Raw genomic sequence first — 17,983 nt, forward strand, 5'->3', positions numbered from 1 at the left:
TCCTGATTCCATAAAATTAAAAAGACTGTTCATGCAACCGCTGGCTTAAAATCGTCGGATTGGAATCGCGTTTAATATTTTTTTTTGGGGTAATGAATAATCATTAGTTTCAAGAAATGTGGACTGCCGACTGTGGAGACATCATAAAAACAGGGACCCACTTTTAAAGGCTGAATTAATTAGTCTGAAGAATTGTGCTAAGATTATTTTTTTATTTTTTATTTTTTATTTATATTTTTTAAGGTGCTAAGAACTTAACGGAAGAAGAACCGAAAACCAAAACAGTTTAGTCCAGAAAAATGTTTCATATGAACAAAAGATTGGAATAAAATGCTTGGTGTCAACTTGGTATTTTTTAATTTTTTGAATTGAAAAAGGAAAAAAACACTAGATATGCAAATAGATGGAATAACGAAACCTTATTCTCTTATTCTATCATTTCGATTCCGTTCTAAATACAAAAAAAATGAACAACTAAGATAATCGTTTCTGGAACAAATTCATCAAACACCATTTTTGTTTTAAAATGACATTTTCACACAAAAATTGAAATTTTTATTTTTGATACGAAATGTCATTTTTAAAATTGAATGACTACCAAACACAACCTTATTAAAATCGAACCGAATTAGTTGTTTTGAACCACAAGACCATTTAATTGATGTTTCTGTTTCAGTTTAAAAAATAAAATCAATTAAAATTAATTAAATTTCATGATCGAAACTGTTAAGTCTTTCATTCCCTTGTTTTAAATCTGACTTTAATTTTTCTATCCAAAAAAAAAAAAAAATCTGCCTTTAATTTAAATCCGACTTTAAAGATTTACTTATGGGGATGTGCACTCTTCATCGTGTCCAGAGTATCAGTTCTTGGTTTAGATTTTTGGTGAAGCATAAAAGTAAATCTAATAAGCAAATTAGTGTTTTTGGCTAGTAGGAGATTTCTATGGCACTTTTTCTCCTTTTCATTCATGTGTTATCATCCCATTTCACCCATTCAAGGGAATGATACACATGAGTTCCGTCAAGAACTTGATGGAGGTTGATATGACATTAAGCACCCCCAACTTGCAAGCCAGCTTTGGCTGCTAATTCTCCTCAGGCTCATATCAGCAGTATCAAAGCAATCAATCCTCGATCCATAAAAAATGACTACCTGCCCAGTGTGAGCGAATTGGAGACTCTTTAAAAAAGGCCAGCTGATCCAAAATAGGCCAACCTGGATGTTGGTTTGACTGATCCCACATTGGTTCCACAAGGGACTTTGCAGGGGTTGATATGGCCTTGCGCTTGCTTACCTTACAAGTACAGGCTTTTCGGACGAATTCCATTTTTCATTTTTCAAAATCGTATTAAGAAAAAAAAAATCAAAATTTGCATGGAACATGTTGGAACCCATTCAGATTTGGCAAATATCTGACCTGGTGCCGAACATCTTATGCTCACTGAAAATTTCAGGTCACATCAGAAGCCCTATACAAACCATAAATTTGAGTTAAGAAGCAACAAATTGTAGTGTTTTGGGCCCCAAACCTAATGCGATTGATGTGGCAAAATGAGTGTCGAAACTGGCATAATCGGAACTTTCCCACACTTTCCATGTATATCCACATCATGGGAGGTGGAGGGAAATTGGAATGAAATTTCACAAACCGGGATGAGGGTACACAAAATTAGAACCTCGATTTCCTTCATCTTCTCCCATCATAAACATCATCAAATCAGGTCTCGAAAGACATCGGAACTGCAAAACCTCTGGCAACCAGGCTGTATCCATGGTGCCTGTCACAATATCACCATGTAAAATGAGGGCAAATGTAAATGGGAGCTGCTACCTGCTTTGCTAATGTGGTTTGCATAGCTTTTGGAAAGATGAGCTGCGTCAGTGTCTGTGAGAATGCCTCCGGGTCCTAAAATATCCCTCCCCTCTAACTCTGCTCCTCCTCTCAATGATCCTTAAAGTCAAGGAAATGGCCCCAATGAAAGCCATAGCATAAAATGTTTTGTAGGGAGCCAAAGCAAGGCCCACTAGATACGAATAGTATCCAGCAAAAAGGTAGATAAAACTCAGGCCAACTTCCTGGCCCCAGATGCCAGAAAATGCAAAAGAAAGGGAATTAAACCCAGGATTTGACCAGCATAGCCCATGGAGGATGACACCAATGCAAAGAGCAGAGTCCAAGAACCATGGAAAGCTTTCGCCCATCCCAAATCTCTGCAAGACAATGGAGATAGTAAGTGGTAGGCACAAGCTAAATATGCATGATGATGCAACATTCTTATGTTAGAAGCTCAAAAGTGACGTGGTACACAAGTAGTGAAAAATGCAAGAATCGCAGGAACATTTCTTGCCGTGGCTTGGAAACTAAAGTTGGTTGGGGTGCGGGTGGCGAGGTGTGGAAGTCTGGTTTATGCATGCAAAGATGCTAAGTGATACCAGGAGACCTATTTCAAAATGTTCATGTCTTTGAGCTTTAAGTTTATGGAAGGGATTTATTCATTAAGTTATAGGGTATGTAGATAAATAGATATCATCAGCATATATGTTGGGATAGACACTATTTTGCCTCCTTTTTTCCGATAGTCGATTGATTCCAGAACATAGAATGCACATCAAACCCATGGTATGAAATGGAACTAATATAACAGAGCATGCACTTCTTTTCTCAATCAGGTAATTTCATTTCTTAAAGAGCTTGACAATTCCAACCCCCCCCCCTTTCTTTTGTTACAGGTGTCTGCAATGGAGGAGATAGCCCAATGAACAAATGGATTGGATCAAATTGTAAGATAATAGGCCAAATGGGAACATATATGTCTTGGAGCAATTCCAAGTAATATTGCCTTAAGTTGACTTGGATTTAGTAGATGTAGAGACAAGCAGACGAGAATCAAGAACTAATTTACCAGTCCAAGAAAAAAAACTATCAAACGGACACGCGAAAGTTCTGACAAATGATTTGACCAAGTTGTGTAGCTCAGCAATTCAACTTGGTTTAACGGCATTGAGATACATTGATCCCAAACCAAAATGAATTTTTTTGAGCTGGCTTCTGGGATCAACAAGAAACTTGGCTTAATCAAACAGAGAGAGTCTCCTTGATCTAGGATCAGTGCTCCACTGACCACTAATAGTAAACCTCACACTTTAAGAGGGAACAATAATCCTTACCTGCAACCAAGAAAAAAGTGATGGTACAAACATGAGGGCTGCAAGGAGGTGCAACATTAGCAAGCCATGCCAATAGTTGAAGATCTCTAATTGTGTGTCACCGAAGCTTTTTGCAGTGTGTGGACTGTGAGGGAAGTTTTCCTCCAGAGGGAGAAGAGGGTTGAATCCACCACCGGATCTGTAATTCAACTGTTCAGATACATCATTGCCGTTGATTTTGGCATCAAACTCCTTTCTTCTAGCGTGGCTGCGAAATGAAGCCGCGAAAACACTGTTACAAAACCGGCAGTAACACTTAGGATCAACATGGTAACAGGAGCAACATATGTCATGAAACTTGGTAATCTTATTATTAAAAAAAGAAAAGAAAAAGTCTTCAATATCTAAAATAATCCCATTCGAGAAATGCGAAAAGAAACTTGTTGCGATACTTTCTCTCATTCATAAATGTGAAGAAACATGAAAAATAAATTTCTTGTGAATGCCTTAGGATTGTTCGCAAACATCATAAAAATTAGTCTGGGTGACATTTCAATTATGGCAGCAAATGGAAACAGCATGCAAGAAGCCTGGAAAGAAGCATGCAAGGAAAATGAAGTGCAGAGGTCCTTTGTCCCTAGACAATGAAGACAAGGTAATGTTTATAAGGGATCATGATTCAGGAGCACATTCGCACTCATTGAAAGGTGACCTGAATAACAAAATCTTCTCCCCCTTAGGTTTGATGCAAGATATTAAATGGTGGGCCGAGTTTTAATAAGGATGCAAGAATACAACAAACCCAGATAGTATGTACATGTATATTTTCTAGAATTTTTTTATTTTTATTTATGGAAACCTTTTCGATCTTAGAAATAGTTAACACCCAAATCAGTCCTCATTTAATCAGAACACATATTGACTTGTGTCGACAATTCCGCTCAGTGAAAATATGCTTCTTTAGTGATACCTGATTCAAAAATAATGACAAGATAATTGAAATCAGAGAAAGATTCTTTAACTCAGAAAACTCAGAAATTTGACCGTCAACTAATAAAGCCAATCATTAAAACAGACATTCGATCCAATGGCCGAGGAAGAAAATTAGTCGATTGTCAGGGCGAGGTTACCAAGTTCAACCCAAAAGTTTTTATCTGTCAACAAGAAGCCACTGGTGAGTGAAAAAAATACAAATAGAAATTCTAACATCCTTAGCCATCGGCGTACATCCTCTATTTAGAAGGAGAAGGGGGGGGGGGCAAATCCTTGCTGTAAACCATAGTTGTCAAGGAGTCTAGCTCTTTCTTGGGTCCAAGGCGATACCAAGCCTTGTTGACACTTCACAAGTTTTCATTAATTTATGTTTATTGTTTTGTTTTTTATGAATATGGTTATATTATATTCTATGCTTTGTTTATTATATGTGGGTTTTTCTTATATATACAATATGTGCACATTACATTAAGGAAAAGAAAATAATTGCAGATAGTACCTTCACACATACAAAAGATTCCACAATCGCACCTAATGTTTGCACAATAAACAAAGTAAACTTTCAATAGCACAATCCAGACTAATGTACAACAGAATCTCCCCAACCATGTGACTCCTTGGAGTTCATTCTCAGCTCAACCGCACATATTGTAAAAGATGAATACAGGAAATTCACTGCTAATATTTTATGGGCTAAGCTATATAACACAATTAGCCAACAGGAATCCTAATTGTTTCTTTGCAGACCAGACTTGGCCCTAATGACTTGGTATCATAAATTAGCAGGTTTCCTGTAAAATCCCATAATGCTCTTGCTACTTTTGTTCTCAAACCAGGTCCCTGTGGGCAAGATAATCTTCTTTCTCATCCCCAAATTCCCATAGAAAGTTCCTTTGGATCTCCCCCTATGTAATAAGCTTTTAATAGGGTCTACAGGTGAGTAATCTAAGTAACCGATTTTTTCAACATAAGAGCATAACAAAATGTATGAGATTTCAACCAGAGAATTTAAGCTTTTATGAGGTTTCCTAACTCATTTTCACAATTTTCACCCTTAACAAGATAAGATGACCTCAGTCAGAAGGCAACGGGCACCCCAGACCTGTAGAACAGTCTGGGTACCCAAATATAAGTGCAACAAAGGTAACATTTCCTTACTGTATAAGTATATTTACTCTGCTATGAACATGATTGATGGGGACATCAGCCCAAGCTTTAGGGTTTACCAGAAAAGCCGGCACAGAGAACCATCCAACCTGGACTCTATTTGGTTGGATGGTTAAGGATCAGATTGGGGCCCACCATTGGAGAGCCACGCAGGAACTCAAGCAGCTGTATATGGGCCCCACTAGCAGTCAACGCAAGGAAGAAGACTCCTTACCTATTTTATGTTTTTTTTGTTAGGGAATAAATCTATTTTAATTAAGTAGTATTTTTATTTCCCTAAAGAGGTTAGGACTCCTTACGTATTTTGCAGATTCTGTTTTCTTTTTTTATTATTTCTCTTATTTGTGTCTTTTTTTAGTATAGAATTCTTTATTTAGCAGATTCTGTTTGGATCTTTTCCTTTTCTTAGAAGTTTATTTTATAAGTACATTGTAAGGCCAATGGCCAAAGGTTCTAATTAATGAATGAAGATTATTGAAGGCAAAACAGCCCCCCAAACCCCCCTACGAATTCTCTCTCACTGCCCTCTCCCTCTTCTCATCTCTCACTCTCGGTCTCCCTCTGTTTCTAGCCTTCTCTCTCTCTCATGGCTCTCTCTCCCATTCTCCTTCTCCCTTTCTCGACCTTCATCCCTCTCTTTTCTGTTTTCTGTCTTCCCTGTTGCCCCTGCCCTATTGCAGAAATTGTTCACCATCATTAGAGATTATCTCCATCGAGAAAACCCCCAACTGGGTTGCTGCTGGAACTTCTCCAACAATCGGGACTGCTATTCTTTATCAAGTAGGTTGGACTGCAACTCTTTATTTTGGAGGACCTCGAATTCTTCTCTTCTCCTCAGACTTCAGACAGCAAGAAGGTAAGTAAAGAACCCCCTGTTCTACATTCATTGGCCGCCCATTACCTCCATTAGTCCCCACTGAAATCTGAACATATACTTTTTCTTTTAAGCCGATATTTATTGTTTTCCTAAAGAAACTTCTGTTGTTTTACCTTTCATTAGTTGGTTGATTTTAGGCATTGTTTGGTTTACTTAGTTTGCTTAATGTCTTGATCGACTCATGCTAAACTTAACACATAGTTGCTGCCATGTTCCCTACCCCATACTCCCACCTGAAGCTTGAGTGAGTTTATGTGCTTTTATGCTCAGACTATTATTGTTCATTGCTACATTATTCATTAAATTCATTTTACTTGCATGTCAATCCTGTTTGCTGAGTTTCTCTTACCCTATCCAACCCAAGTCCCTTGAGTTTACCCTACCTGGTTAGTTAATCTTGTAAAAAACCTAGTCACCTGGGAATCCCTTACATCAATGATGCTACTTGTTTTCCCCCCTTTTCCTCATAGCACTACACTATAACCCAACACTTTGTTCTGTGCTGGCAAATCAGAACAAGGTTGTAATTAAGTCGAGTGTGAGCATATTACCCTTCATGCTTCAAGACCAGAACTGGCACATTGCAACTGCTACCTACAAGCTAGCATTACAATAGTGGAAAACAAGAAATGGTGTGCATTTAAGGCATACCTGTAGAGAGCAGAATGACATTTTACAACATGAGATAGGAGCAGTATGAGCAGACCCAATGCTGGATGAACAAAACACACAAAAGTGGAGGCAACAAGTGCCGTAACAAGAGTTGTATTGCCTCCGATAATCCTCAACGCCTGTTCATAAGAATAGGTAGGATGAACAACAAACATGAGATTCGGATGATCAAGTTTACAAACACACATACAAGCTAGAGAAAAATACACTTAAGTTCCCAACAGAAATGAGCTACAATTATCCACCAGAATTTCAGAAAAAGAGTTTACCTTAAATGAAAAGAAACTGGAGAAAAACCTAAGGAATCGGCGAGAAAATGTAAAATGGAAATTTTCATCCAACGCTTGCCACCTGCAAAATATTACATGTTTCACCAGACAGAAGGAGTAATCTGTAATAATCCCAACTTCTAAATCTAAACAAACTGAGCTAGTACTCTTTGTTTGCATATAAACGAGACCTCCAGCTAACTTGGTATGGTTGGATTGGGAATACATTATGCTCCAGCTCATTTAAATATCTTATTATTCATAAAGATTACTTCAAAATTTGATGCTAATGCTAAATTCTCTTCGGACCTTCATCTTGGACTATGGGTTGAATATAACCAAAATAGCAAACAAAGCCGAAACAACCAAAGACCTAAGTGTCACAACCTGAGCTCCACAAATCACAAGTTCAGATGAACCATTTGACAGACCTGACTGAAATAAAAATTATGCAGAGATACCAAAAGAGAACATGATAAAAAAAGAAACACTCTTTTTTCGCCACTGCCAGATCCTTCAGGTTAAATCAAATCATGGTTGGCCAAAATCCAAGCTCCCAAAACCCCACTGCCCCATAACATGTCGATGATTCTTTACTCCACCCACTGATGGTGAATGACATAAAATCAGTTCAATATCAACCAAGTAGTGTGAATGAAACACCATACACCTATAAATAGAGGCATGTATTTATAATTCATTATGTCCAGCAAAATTAACATATTTTTCAAGTTTGCGAAAAAACCCAATATACTAAATTCAGAAACAACAGAAGCAATTTAAGGCAACTGAGGCACTGAAGTTCTACCAGTTGTTTCGAGGGAAAAACATAAAATATAGCAAAGAACACAGACTTAAAGAACGATTTTACTCACCGTATCCTGATGAAAACATGTAGAATGGCAGCCAAATATAGGACAAATTGGGAGATCAAAATCAGCAAGATGACAACTCCATTTGCAAATGCATAGCAGATTATGGAAACGATGATGAAGTTAGTTAGTGGAGGGAACGGCTGTGAAGTTAGCAAGGAAACGACCAAGGAAATCAAAATGGGTACTATAGCTAGAAGCAGAAAGGATGATGGCATTCTCAAATTGGATTCCACAGCTTCCAGCAAGGATGGAAGAGGCAAATCCAGTTCCCAAGCATGTGCTTGTCGCATCAGAGCAAAAAACATAACGGCTATCGAAAAACCAACCATCTGCATGAAAGAAAACCAGTAACATGAAAAGTTAATCATCAATTACTTATCAAGAAAAAAAAAAAGAGTCAACCACAAATTACTCATGAAAAAAATAATTACAAATATGTATGTAACATGAAGCGAGTTGGCGTTCAACCAAAAGGTGAAGTTGATTAAGATGTGACTAGATTTCAATTTTTCAAATGGATCATGACTTTGTTAAGAAAGCGAAAGAGGAAGATGCAAGAAAGTTGTGAAAGAATTATCAACTAAGAAAAAACAATAAACAAAACAGAAACTTGCCCCTGAATGAGTTCCAAGATACATCATACTCCCTCCTTCCCATCGTTACCTACCTTGTTCATTAAAAATATGCCTTTCTAGGCGACCATCGGAATCATAATTTCATAGAGAAACTAAAAGTACATCCTTAACAATATGCACTCGCCCCAATCGATCCATTGTACCCATACAGAACCAACCAACCATATAGCAGAAACCCCCCGTATTGCTTACTGCCGGATACAAAAATTAAGAGAGGAATGATAAAAAGGAAAAGGATTCTTATGGACTGCTCATGTTAGTTCTGATGCTCCATGGGTCTGGTGTTAGATTCTGTCTCTTAGGACTATTGCCCTTAGGGCCATCCACAGCCACATTGATGATGGTCTGACTACCTCTCTTTGGCTTGACCATTGGCACCCTATGGGAATCCTCCTCCATCTGGTCAGTGCAAGAACTATTTATGGATCGGGTCTCCTCAGGAATTCGATGGCTGTTGATATCCTTAACTCCAGAATTTGGAACCCCCCCCCCCAGTTCCCTCTTCCCCTTTGCTTGCTAGTGTGTGTGGAATGCCTTACCCTCCATTGTCAGAAGGCCCCATGGTAGAGGTGACTCCATCACCTGATCTCCAATCTCCTCGGGTCTATTTAGTTCTAAGGCGGGTCACATTCGAACAATTCCTCTTGTTCCTTGGCGCAAGCTAGTTTGGTCTAAACACCCCATATTCCTCATCATCATTTCACTGTCTGTTGTCTCTGCTGGAATGCCATAGAAGATGTAGATCACCTATATTGCCCTATCGCCTCCTATATCTTAGATAGGGGTCATTGCTAAATATTGGCCGAGAAGTCGTAGGACCCATCCCATAACAAAGGGAAAGGATTTAGATAGATATGTCCTTTGCCGATTCTACTGTTTGTGATATTGCGGGAAATCTTTCCTTTAATGCCACCATCAATCAGATTTCAATAGAAATAAATCTAAGGAAATGGACCTCCAATCTCAACCTATTTGTCAGATTTGGAATTCCATCTCCTTTGACATAGCTAAGCTCTCTGTGGTCTCCTCCACTTGTAATGATTCCCCAAGGAACAGGCATATTTTTGTTTCCCAGGATCTCTCCCCCTCTCTTCTTCGAGCTCCCCCCTCTTAAGGTTTTTCTCTTCTTTCCCCCTTTTTTGGGGTTGTGTTTTTCTCCTCTTTTGTAATGAATTATTTATTCACTCAAAAAGTGAATATGGAGAACTGAAATAAAATATGTTGAAGGTAGAATACAAGGCATGAATCAAAAAGACTATCTTTTTGGATGATTATCACCGATTTTGGGGGATTCTCACATAATGGAACAACAAATCAAGTACATGAGTTAGTTCTAGTAAAATTAGAAAATGGAGCTTCAGCAAGAGGTTTGATTCCCTACAGTAAATATTGCAGGAGAAGTCGCTGAGAGTATAAGATATGAAAATTAGAAATAAAATTTGCAACTGAAAAGGCTGATACAGTATTTGCAGTAGGGCTGTTATCAATTATCACCTGCGAACAGTACAAAAGCAGAAATCTGCTGGCAGAAGAAGTGAGAGAGACAGCAGCGGTGATTTTGTATGAACAATGTGGATCTACCTGAAACATAAAGGCCTCAACAAGTTAAGGAAATAACAGTATAATTTAAGCACTGGCAATAAATTCTAAATAATTTCTTGCAAGTATGTTATCCGTATGACCACCAAGTGACTTCATACCAGCAACAATACAGTAGACCTGTCAGACCCCTGAGTTGAATCCCAAAGGGCTGGTGCAGAATCCACAACAATTGTCTCAGAATACAAATTTGGAATTATGTGAAGATCTGATGTTGTATCCCAAGCAAATGCTACAGGTGGAAAACAACGCAATTTGCAGAGCTCTGCAGTACCAGAAGAAAGATATCATTAGGGGCTGTGGACTGGGAAGGGGAATAAGAAAAAAGAATTACCAGAAACAAAATACAATACAGTTGAAAGTGCATGAGAGACCTCATGTTGAGTCCGTCTTTGACATATAATTTAAAAGAAAAATATCAAACATAACATCAGTCCTAAGATGAAAATGGTATGGAAACCAGAAAATTTACAATGATAGGTGATGCAGGAGCAGCTCTTTGGACCGGACCAAACTGGACCGAATACATTTGAGCAAGGATCTAAATCTCAGCCAATTCGGCCGAAATTTCGGAGGTTCTGGCCATCTCAATGGACCCCAAGACGAAACCTGGTTTCTCCGAAATTTTGGAAATTTTGGAAAAAAATACCTGGTTTTTGTGGTCTCGGCCCAAATTTCTAGCAATAGCCTAGAAAAAAAAAATACCTGGTTTTGGCCAGGTTTCGGTGCTTTCGGCACACATCTCGGTTTCGGCCTGTCCAAAACCCAAAATTTAATTCCTTGCGTTTGAGAGCCCCAAGCAAGAACAGGGTCCAAGTTTGGTAGTTGTCCAATAGAATATATAGGATTTATTTTGGGAACAACATTGTAATATTTCTTTCACCAAAAAAAAAAAATCATGATATCTTATTATTTTAAGTGATTTTCTTCGGTAGGAGGTAGATTATGTAGAATATTGGGTTTACTATTAGAGTTGATTTTAGTTTCCTAGTCTAAGAGACACCACTTCTTAGAAGTTTTATTGCCTTATTAATATGTTTGTAATCCAATTCATTCGGCAGATTAGACGAATGGAATAAGATTTAGTTTGTATTGTTGAAGCCTTTGTGGCTTGCGATCTCCCTCCCCTCTCTCTTCTGTCCACTCTCTCCCCTTCCCCTGCAATCTCTCTTCCTCCCTCTCTTTTCGAATCAGGTCTGATTCCTCTTCCTATTTCTTCTATTTTTCTCTCTGCTCCTGTTCTTCTACTTCTCTCTTCTTTCTTCTAATTTTAGTTCCAGGCCGTTACTCTGTTTTGCACCCCTTTTTACTCATCAGTTTATTACTGCAACTCTTTCATTGTTGCTTAGTTCCCTTTCCAACTTGGGATAAAAGAAGGGCTCATGATGTGTTGATTAATTATCATAAAGCTGAGATTGACTTCTCATAAACTGAAGAATCTAATTCCTGCTCTGTTTCTGGGTTTTCTTCCTGCAACTGTTCATAGAATCCTAGCACCATTCCAACCCCCATTAAAGTAATATTTTCTGGGCTGGTTTTCTTATCAGGGCTAAGCAACTCCACCCTTAAAGTTTCAGACACGTTGGAGAAAATATGAGAGTGTTCCAATATTTGAACTTGATTTGGCTTCCCTAGCCCTTGGTACTGTTGAGAGGTAGAAGAAGAGATATCTTCTGTACTTAAAAAAAAAGAAAAAAAAAAAAAAGGGATCCCTCCCTTCTTAAGTTGTATCAATTTTATCTCCTTCTTGCCTTAAATTTCAGGATTTCCCATCTCTTTGAAATCTATTTACTTCTCTGTCCTAATTAATATTTACCATTCCCGATAGGATTCTGAACTCCCATGTAATTACAAAATGGCCACTACCCCATAGCAAGCCCAAATAGGGTATTATGACCCAGGTTCCGCATCAATAGGACTCTGCATTCTACCTACTCATGTCCCAACAATCAATGCCAGAAAACTTTAAAGCAAAATGATGTCAATGTCTCAATGACATGCCACATGACCACTGAAAAACTACTTCAATTATATAACAACTGAAAATTCAAGAAAGCTTTTGTAAATATGTAGAAGCATGTCCATCTCAAGTTTAGTGAAGGAAATAACATTTATTTTCCATATGCCCTATATCTTAACAAATTGGTTGGGAAATTCATATTGGTGAAAGTAGTTTTCCAATTGGTCAGAGATTTTCTAGGGATTGATCAAACAATGAAAGGAAGCACCATTTAGTGAAGTGGGTGTGCTCATACAAAAGTATTGCTGGTTTTAGAAATAGGCCCATGCATCTCATGAACAACAACCTGCTTGAAAAATGAATTGGGAGTTTGGAGGCACAGGTGCGAGAGTAATCCTCATGGATACAACTTATGGAATACAAATACAGCAACCAAAGGTTAAATGAGTTAAACGCTTCAAGTGCCCTCAAAATATGGCTCTAGTATAGAGTAAAATTTTGGGAGGCCACAGCTGTGGCTGCTCAAATCTTAAAATGACGTAGGACAAAAAACAGGAAATCTGCATAAATCTATGAAGCAGATCAGGATTCAGAGAAAAAAAATGGGAGGGGGCTAAAGTGCATCAAATCCGTGCAAAATCTGGTCCGACTGATTGGAGAAACCCAATTATGCTATTCATTGATATGATAGAAGATTCAGGCATAGAAAGAGGAGTCAATTGGACAAGATAAGAGACACAAGGCATTGAATCTCAAAGTTTCAGCAAATTGAATTAGTTCCATCATTTTTCTTTACAGTTATATTTGGAGGTTAAAACTTGATTGTTTTGCATTATATTGGTGTTGTTTCAAAGTTTATAAAGTTTCCTATCCCATAAGACCAAGACCTTGCTATTCCAAGTTGTATTTCTCAGATGTCAGTAACTGAAGATCTGAGTAGGGTTAGAGAGTATAAATACATGTTATTGGAGGATGTAATTAGATATCTATAATATATATTTTTATGGATAAGGATGTTTCCCTTCTCTTTCCGCTGTAGGATTTTCTCCTCCTTGTTATTTGAGGACCAGAGTTCAAAATTGCAGAGTTCTTCAGTGTCATTATATGGCATAGTTTTGCCATTATAAGGAGACAGTCTTTGAAACACAAGTCAAAATTCAAAAAGAGGCACCCTATATATCAACACATAACTTATGGTTTCAACATAAATTAATTACCAGCATCACCTTATTTAGGCATTTATAATGCATCATCAGAATGGCAAAGACAAAGTTATAAACATATAGTCAGCTCCAGACACTCGCACTGGTATCGATTCTTTTCCAAATAAAACCATTAGAATTATGAAAAAGGTTCAGTAATTAATTGAGTATTCTCATCCCATGAATAATAAAGACTTTTGGTATCTATGGTTTCTGAAAATGTCAATGACAGCGGAAGGAAGCGCGAAATGATGCATATTGTTGGAAATTTTGAACCCAAAGTAAACTATGTAGAAAGAATTCCTTACTGCTGTGATCCAAATCACCAGCTTCTTCATCTGGAAGCCCAGATTTTTTTATTCCACAGCCTAGCGTTTTCACCGACAAAGCCACAGGCAAAAGCCCTAGGCTTACAGAGAATGACAGATTCAATGCAAGAGGATGGTCCTCCTTCAGCAAAAGTTCCTGCATGACAACCAAAGGCATGTACTTGAAAACTATAGTCCCCATTCGGCCGAGGCATAATCTCAACTAACCTGATTATACATATGCTTACAAAATTTCAAACCCCAGCAAACAAAATGATGATTTCTTGAAAACTTTGACCTCTTGAGAAAAGGCAGAACGAAGCAGAGCCCAAGCAGATAACTCTTGCTCCCCTTCCTCTGGATTGTAGAACTGTCCAACTCCCATGGAAGCTGCTGGTGGTGGTCTACCTGACACAGTCTGGAAAAAAGGTCAAGTCAGAGTTTAATCACATGCCAATCACTAACTGCTCCACTTTTGCCAAAAAATTATGAAGCATATCAGCAAAGGATATCCAGTAAAAAAAAATACTGTGACATGAATTTAACTACTGGAGATTACATGATCACAAAAGAAACAGGAAGAGGTACATATCTTATAAAAATAGAAACATGGAGGTTAATCCAAAGTTCCAACAAAACTACTGTGGCCCCCAGAGGGTGGGGGAAGAGAGAGGGAGAGTATCTAAGAAAACCCCAATTATCTATATGGCCAACTTCCTAAAACAATAAATCTTATGGAGCACACTAGATATCCAGAAATCACAGTAGTTACATGAACGTCAATGCACGTAAACAAAAGCAAGTAACTTACTTTCTTTTCTTAAGCCACATATGGCATGATCTATCAAAAAACACGACAAATAAAATGCAAATTCAGGTCTACTAGTTAAGACATTAGGTGCAAAACTAGGTAGACAATCGAAGGAGAAAGAAAAAAGAGAGTCAATAGACATCAAAATGTCCATCAGATAAGTATTGCACCAAAACATTTTGACCAACAGATCCACAGAAGATAAGAAATGAATACCGGGCGAGGAGCAACTGAGATTGTTAGGAATCGGAATCCATGCATATCATCAGGACCCAGCAGAATTACAGCAGATGGAGGTGCTTGTTCTGTCTGGCCACCTGGTTCAATCTAGTAAAACAAACAGAAAATTTAGAATAAGCTTGAGACACTCATTTTACCTGATTTACACAATCATTTTCAATTTCACATGGCATTATGCAAGTACTGCCAATTGTGGAGCCTTCCCCCAAGCACAGTCATAAGGTTCTGAGCAGTAAGGAAAGAAGGATGGTCAAATATTAAGAGTATTGTAAATGTTAGCAGTATTTCAAAAGGTGTGGATATATGTATTAGACTATTACTTAGTCCCCTGTAGCCTCTAATATGCGCTGCCATATTTTGCTTGAACAAATGAAATGTATGGTATATGTTAAGAAGAGCTAATCCCGATATCGGGATTAGCGCCTTCCTCTAGACCCGATAGGGGCAATTCTGTCCTATCGGGTCCCTATATGGTGTTAGGGTTTATTTCTTTTGTATTGGGGGCAGTCTTGTATTTGTTCACATATCATTACCCTTATATATTCTAAGAAACCCTACGATCAGCCATATACTGGACTGATCGCAGGTTGCTCTCTCATTGAGGCTCTCTGCGGTTTCTCCTCTCTCTCTTCTCTTCCTCTTTCTCTTTTCTTTCTCTCTTTTTCTGGTTTTACTGATTTGGTTGCAGGAATCTGGGATTGTAACATGGTATCAGAGCTTCTGTAATCAAATCAAGGATTGACATCATCATTCTCTGCTGATCTCAACCCTGCGCTACTCTTCTTTGGTGCACAGCCACCTATTGCTGCTCCTACCTTAATTCTTTGACCTAATTATAATGATATAAACACAATCAGGCCTTCCTACCACTGCTACATGGATTCAGACCTTGTTCTCTGGAATCGCTGAAGCCGATATACAATTCTGCAGGTTTTTAATGGCTGCCGCCCCTATGTGTGATGTGTTTTTGGCTGCTGCCCTATGTGTGAAGCTCTACTACTTCACGGTTTAATGTGCTGCTGTTTTACTAGCTCTCTACATACTCTACTAGGCTTTTGAAGCCTCCTTTGCTGCTCCCATCAAGGTCGACATTACCCTACCAGCAGCACCTATCGGCTGGATTTTTTTTCGGTTTCTTGGGGTCCAATTTCTCTTTGGCTGCTGTTTCTCAGATCTGGTTGGTGAGTTCTCCTTATTTGGTTGTCTTTGCAATACATACTTGTCATTAATTCTTGCTCTCATGGCTAAGACCAAGACTACTACTACTCCTACTACTACCACCTCTGCATCGAACAATGTGAATGTCCAGATTACTTCTATCAAGCTTAAGGGAAGCTTGAATTACCTTCTTTGGGCTCAGTTAGTCAAAGTTTATCTGATGGCGAAGGATAAGCTTGATTACACTACCTCTGATCCTCCCAAAGAATTTGACACTGGTTACGCTCAACGGCAGAAAGAGAATGCATTTATCTTAATTTGGTTATGGAATAGTATGGAACCAGATGTGGCTGCCAATGTCATGTTTCACTCTGCTGCCAAGGGAGTATGGAATGACTTGAAGGAGACCTACTCTCATGAGAAGAACATGACCCGTATCTATGATATCTATGAAAAAATGTTTCAGTTTCGCCAGTCGGACAAGCCACTTTCTGAATATTACAGTACTTTCAGAGGTATGGTTGAAGAACTCAATGTCTTCTAACCCTTGACCACTGACATTGACAAGTTGAAAGCTCAGCGTAACGAGTTTTTTGTCTCTAAATTCCTGGCTGGTTTGAACAATGAGTTGAAGGCAGTGAAGGGTCACTTACTTGCAAGGGATACTGTGCCTACTCTGAATGATACCTACTCACGACTACAGCGAATTACTTCCTCCACTAAACCTGATCAGTCTACTAATGACAGTTCTACCTTCCATGCCAACCGTGGACGTGGTCGTGGTTCGTGTTCGTGGTCATGGTGGTGGTCATGGGGAAGGTCGTGGGTTGGCTGGTCAAGGATCTAGTGGACAGTCCTCTGATCGTTTAGCTTGCCAGTGCATTTTTTGTGGAAAGCCCAACCATACTGTTGAGACTTGTTGGGCAAAGCATGGCAAACCAGAGTGGGCAACATAATTAGCTAATCATGCAGTGTCTGACGATGGTACTGACACAATGGTTCTAGTTGGTCCTAAACCAACACCTTCCTCAGGAGATTCAGCTACCGGTCTGTGCAATGACATCAATCAATTGCTCCGGCACTTGCACACTCTTGAGGCATCTTCTAATACATCTAATGGCGTCTACATCCACTGCTACTCTAGCCCACGCAGGTACTTCAGCCCTTCTTACTACATCTACTCCTTGGATCATTAATTCAGGTGCCCTGCCCATATGACCGGTAAATCATCACTTTTTAAGACTTTCTACTAATGCCAGTTCCAGTTCTGTTATCCTTGCTAATGGCACTTCCACACCAGTCCTTGTACATGGTACTATTTCACCTACCCCATCCATTAATTTATCTTCTGTCTTACATGCCCTTCAATTTCCACTAAGTCTTCTCTCTATAAGTCAATTAACCCATTCTTTAAATTAGTCAGTAACCTTCTTTCCTTCCTACTGTGTCTTTCAGGATCTTCACACTAGGAAGACGATTGGTGGAGGGCATGAAAAGGATGGGTTATACTACCTCAATAGCAGTTGTCCTCCTACTACTACTGCTACTGCTACGGCTGTTGGGGATGTGACTCCTTTCCAATGGCACTGTCATTTAGGTCATTTGTCGCTTTCTAGGTTACAGCTTTTATTTCCTAGTTTTAAGTCTGTCCCTAGGTTAGAGTGTGAGGCATATGAGTTGGGTAAACATCATCGTGTGTCTTTCCCATCTCGCTCTGTCTCGTAGTCCGTCTTTATTTTCTTTAATCCATTTGGATGTATGGGGTCCTGGAAGAGTCAGTAACAGATTTGGTTTTCGCTATTTTGTGACATTTGTGGATGATCATTCTCATCTTACATGGCTATACATGTTAAAGGAAAATTCTAAATTTTTACATGTGTTTCACAAACTTTATAATGAAATAAAGACTCAGTTTGGCATTCCTATTAAAATTTTTCATTCTAACAATGCTTTAGAATATGCTCATATATCTGAGTTTTGTGATACCCATAGAATGATACACCAAACTAGTTGTGCCTATACCCCACAGCAAAATGGGGTAGCTGAGCGCAAGAACCAGCATCTCCT

The 17,983-nt window shown here is 38.7% G+C and overlaps 1 protein-coding gene across 2 annotated transcripts in view; it reads right to left on the reverse strand.

Annotated features, from left to right (window-relative positions):
• Nucleotides 1-1,372: 1,372 nt before the first annotated feature.
• Nucleotides 1,373-17,983, reverse strand: part of LOC122076467 — a 29,497-nt gene continuing 12,886 nt past the window's right edge. The window contains exons 9-18 of one of the 2 annotated variants that reach the window (XM_042641771.1): nucleotides 14,735-14,845; nucleotides 14,006-14,125; nucleotides 13,708-13,864; nucleotides 10,339-10,502; nucleotides 10,133-10,219; nucleotides 8,004-8,332; nucleotides 7,129-7,210; nucleotides 6,839-6,978; nucleotides 3,172-3,418; nucleotides 1,373-2,214 (exon numbers count right to left, since the gene is read on the reverse strand). In XM_042641771.1, coding sequence (XP_042497705.1) covers nucleotides 1,882-2,214; nucleotides 3,172-3,418; nucleotides 6,839-6,978; nucleotides 7,129-7,210; nucleotides 8,004-8,332; nucleotides 10,133-10,219; nucleotides 10,339-10,502; nucleotides 13,708-13,864; nucleotides 14,006-14,125; nucleotides 14,735-14,845 — 1,770 coding nt within the window. In that variant the 3' untranslated portion in view covers nucleotides 1,373-1,881. Of the gene's footprint in view, nucleotides 2,215-3,171; nucleotides 3,443-6,838; nucleotides 6,979-7,128; nucleotides 7,211-8,003; nucleotides 8,333-10,132; nucleotides 10,220-10,338; nucleotides 10,503-13,707; nucleotides 13,865-14,005; nucleotides 14,126-14,734; nucleotides 14,846-17,983 lie in introns of both variants that reach the window. The other variant, XM_042641770.1, reaches the window with a different exon arrangement.

Source organism: Macadamia integrifolia, chromosome 4, assembly GCF_013358625.1.
Source record: "Macadamia integrifolia cultivar HAES 741 chromosome 4, SCU_Mint_v3, whole genome shotgun sequence".
Classification (NCBI taxonomy): domain Eukaryota; kingdom Viridiplantae; phylum Streptophyta; class Magnoliopsida; order Proteales; family Proteaceae; genus Macadamia; species Macadamia integrifolia.